We start from the raw sequence: 3,112 nt of genomic DNA on the forward strand, positions 1-3,112 counted from the left end.
TCAGCTCGATCGATTTGGAGTTTGAGGGAAAAACCAAAGTAATTCAGCCAGACCGTGCAAACTTCTAAAGTGGTTAATGACAAATTAAATTTGGAATTTATTCTTACTAAATAAATGATTCAAAATATAAAAAATAAAAAATCAATATACATTGTAGGTCAAAATTCAGCATTAGTACTTTACCCTTGTTTAATTCCTTAATTATTTTTATGGTTTTAAGAACCAACCTCCCCATCTTCCTCGGCTCCCTTTTGTTCTTTGATGCCTCACTAGCTCCTTTTGGTAGTTGTAGTTTATGCTCGGAGCCACACTGTGATGAGATGTTGGCGCTTTTGTGGGCTTCTCTGCTCCCTTCCACCCCACAGTGGTCTTTTCTTCCGATTCTGGGCAGCATGATTCCCCTGAATTGAACCACGTACCCCTTATGCCTAGGGTTAGAACTTTTATTTTGTCAAGTCTATTTGATTGGGCTTTTGCTTTGTTTTGAGCTTTTGTTTTGTTAATTAGGCTTACTTGTTTGGGTTTTTGTTAAGTTTTTTATTTTGTTTTTGTTAAGTTTTTTATTTTGTTTTTGTTGTGAGTCTTTGGACTCTAGCTTTGTATTTTATGTCTTTCGGGTTGTTTTAATGCATTGCTATTTCGACAAAAAAAAAAAAAAAAAAAAAACCCAACCTGCAAAATCAGAATAAGATACTTTTGGTACAAACTCAATTGTCCCACTCAGGCCACGACTGGCCAACCTGACCCCAACATGTCCATCTAAAAAAAATTCCAAGCTTCCAAGTGCCAACTGGGCTAATTGGATTATTGGAATCTGTGTTTCTTTATTCATGGCTTAGAAGGTTTCCGAACATTCCGATTAAAAGAAAAAAAAATGGTCAAAAGTTTCAACGCGCATATCGAAATAGAGTCGTTGCTTTGACCAACTGGAAATTTTTTCATGCCCTTACAATTTTTCCTGTTCACTGATATATTACACTTTTAGTAAAATTCCATGGACTGTGTTAATTGGCATGTTTATACTCACCATACATATGTTGGGTTAAAATTCAAGTTACATATATAACAGAAGAAAAACTGAATTTTTGAGTTGGTCAATTTATCATCGTTTGAGAAAAATCTTGCAGATCTTCTCCCAGCACTTCCTATCTGGTTCAGCTATTTGCAGTCCAAGCTTTGCATTTTCAGCAAACCCTCTCTGTAACATCAAAATCCAAATGTTAATCACCGTGTAAAAATTATAAATTGTTCACCAAAATTTATTTATTAAATAATATATAAATATCTTACTTGTTAAAAATAAATGACATTTAGAATGAACTCCTATATTTTAATAAATAAAAAAATAGTTACATACCTCTATGGAGTTATTATTGAGAAGGCGATCGATGAGATTAGAAAGGATGTCTTTTGTGTACTCAGGATGGCCTTGAATGCCCAGAATGTGGCCTCCAATGGTGAACATCTCCACCCCAGTTTTGTCTGAGAATGCAATCACCTCAGCACCCAAAGGAACCTCCCAAACCTCATCTTGGTGGCACTCAATGATGGAAAGGGTAGGTGGGATTTCATCCACCTCATCAAGGAAGCTGAATGGGGCCAAGTCCTTCACTATCTCCACTTTCCTCAGCCCAATATCCCATCCAGTATAAGCCTTCCCAACTTTTCCTCCCAATGCTCTGCACAACACCTATACATCAAGTAGCCATGAATAGAAACCATTAGCAAGCACTCAAATTTAGATTAAATAAGTAATATATACTTGCATAATGTTCTATTGCCAGATATTTTATATACAAAGTCAAACAAAATTTCATATGATTAGTAGTTCAAATTGACAATCTGACTATCAAATTGTCTAATAACATAACATTTTCTATGTACGTATATATCTTAAAAAATTAAACTGTCAAACTGTCTGATAAAAGAATATTTCGACGTATTAGATGTACCTGATGCCCGAAGCAAATCCCGAGGACTTTCTTCTCCATGGAATCCAAAGTTTGCAAGAGAAAGCAGAGTTTGATGATCCAGTAGTCATTGCCATAAGCATCATAAGGGCTGCCACTGACCACAAAGCCATCATAGTTTTGAAGATCATTCATGTCAGGAAACTCCCCATCCACAACCCTGAACAAGTCCCACCTCTCTCCTTCTGCCCCAAAAGCTGCAAGAAACACATGGAAGTAACCACCATACACTTTCTCCACATACTCTGAGTCCCTTGCTGCTAGCAGAAGTGCATATCTCCTTTCTCTCTCAACCTTCATCTCAAACCAACAAGAAAGCTAATTGAGAATTAATTGTATGAGCAAGAAGCCAATTCAGAGAATCCGAACTGGGAATTCTTGTAACTGAATATGGAACACAATATGTGTGACTGTGTGAGTAACAATTGGAAAGGATTATGGAGATTGGTATGTGAAAGAAATGAGCAAATGGCCCTTTATATAAGGGGCTTGGTGGGGCCCATTTGTAAGGGAGAAGTGACGTGGAAATTTCGATGTGATGGAAATCCAATTCGCATTTAGAATGTGGAAGTATGCCAAATAAAAAACACAGGCTTTGTTTTATGCTTGTCTTTAGAATCTGCTGTAGTAATTATTGAGAAGCTAGGATTCATATGCATTTATACACACAAATCCTTGAACTTGAAATCTTGATCCTCATCCCATCATCTTGTGATACTTGAACTAAAAACATTCTTTTATTGATATGATAATCAAATGAAATTTATAAAAAAAAAATTAAAAAAAGAAATTGAGTGAACACGGTAGAAAATGAGTACCGTTTTCCTAAGAAATAAATTTAAGTATTACCGACACTTATTCAATTTAATGGTTGAATTTAATATAATGAATTACGTTATTAATTCTAAGACTTACAAATTTAATTCAATTGTGAATTTGTGATTATACATTTTAATTTCATTCATGGATAAAAATTTGTCCGTTAAATTTATATATAATGATGAAGATATGTATGATTGGCTTCCTTATAAGGAAATGGTGAGGCCTTCTACTATGCCACCATGCCACCAGATTTTGTGACCCAAAACCTATTTTGGGTCTTAAATGGGTCACAATTTGCCACTATGGAACGGAAAATGTAA

At 35.2% G+C, this 3,112-nt stretch overlaps 1 protein-coding gene across 1 annotated transcript; it reads right to left on the reverse strand.

The window, feature by feature from the left end:
* Positions 1 to 814: 814 nt before the first annotated feature.
* On the reverse strand, positions 815 to 2,408 carry LOC147293369 (gamma-glutamyl peptidase 3-like). The gene is made up of 3 exons (XM_086233487.1): positions 1,953 to 2,408; positions 1,358 to 1,690; positions 815 to 1,198 (listed from the first exon to the last, which is right to left on the reverse strand). Exons 1-3 carry the CDS (start codon positions 2,268 to 2,270, stop codon positions 1,103 to 1,105), a joined length of 747 nt encoding a protein of 248 aa, XP_086089613.1. The 5' UTR covers positions 2,271 to 2,408; the 3' UTR covers positions 815 to 1,102.
* Between the last annotated feature and the right edge of the window lie 704 nt (positions 2,409 to 3,112).

Source organism: Dryas octopetala, chromosome 2, assembly GCF_963921425.1.
Source record: "Dryas octopetala chromosome 2, drDryOcto1.1, whole genome shotgun sequence".
Taxonomy (NCBI): domain Eukaryota; kingdom Viridiplantae; phylum Streptophyta; class Magnoliopsida; order Rosales; family Rosaceae; genus Dryas; species Dryas octopetala.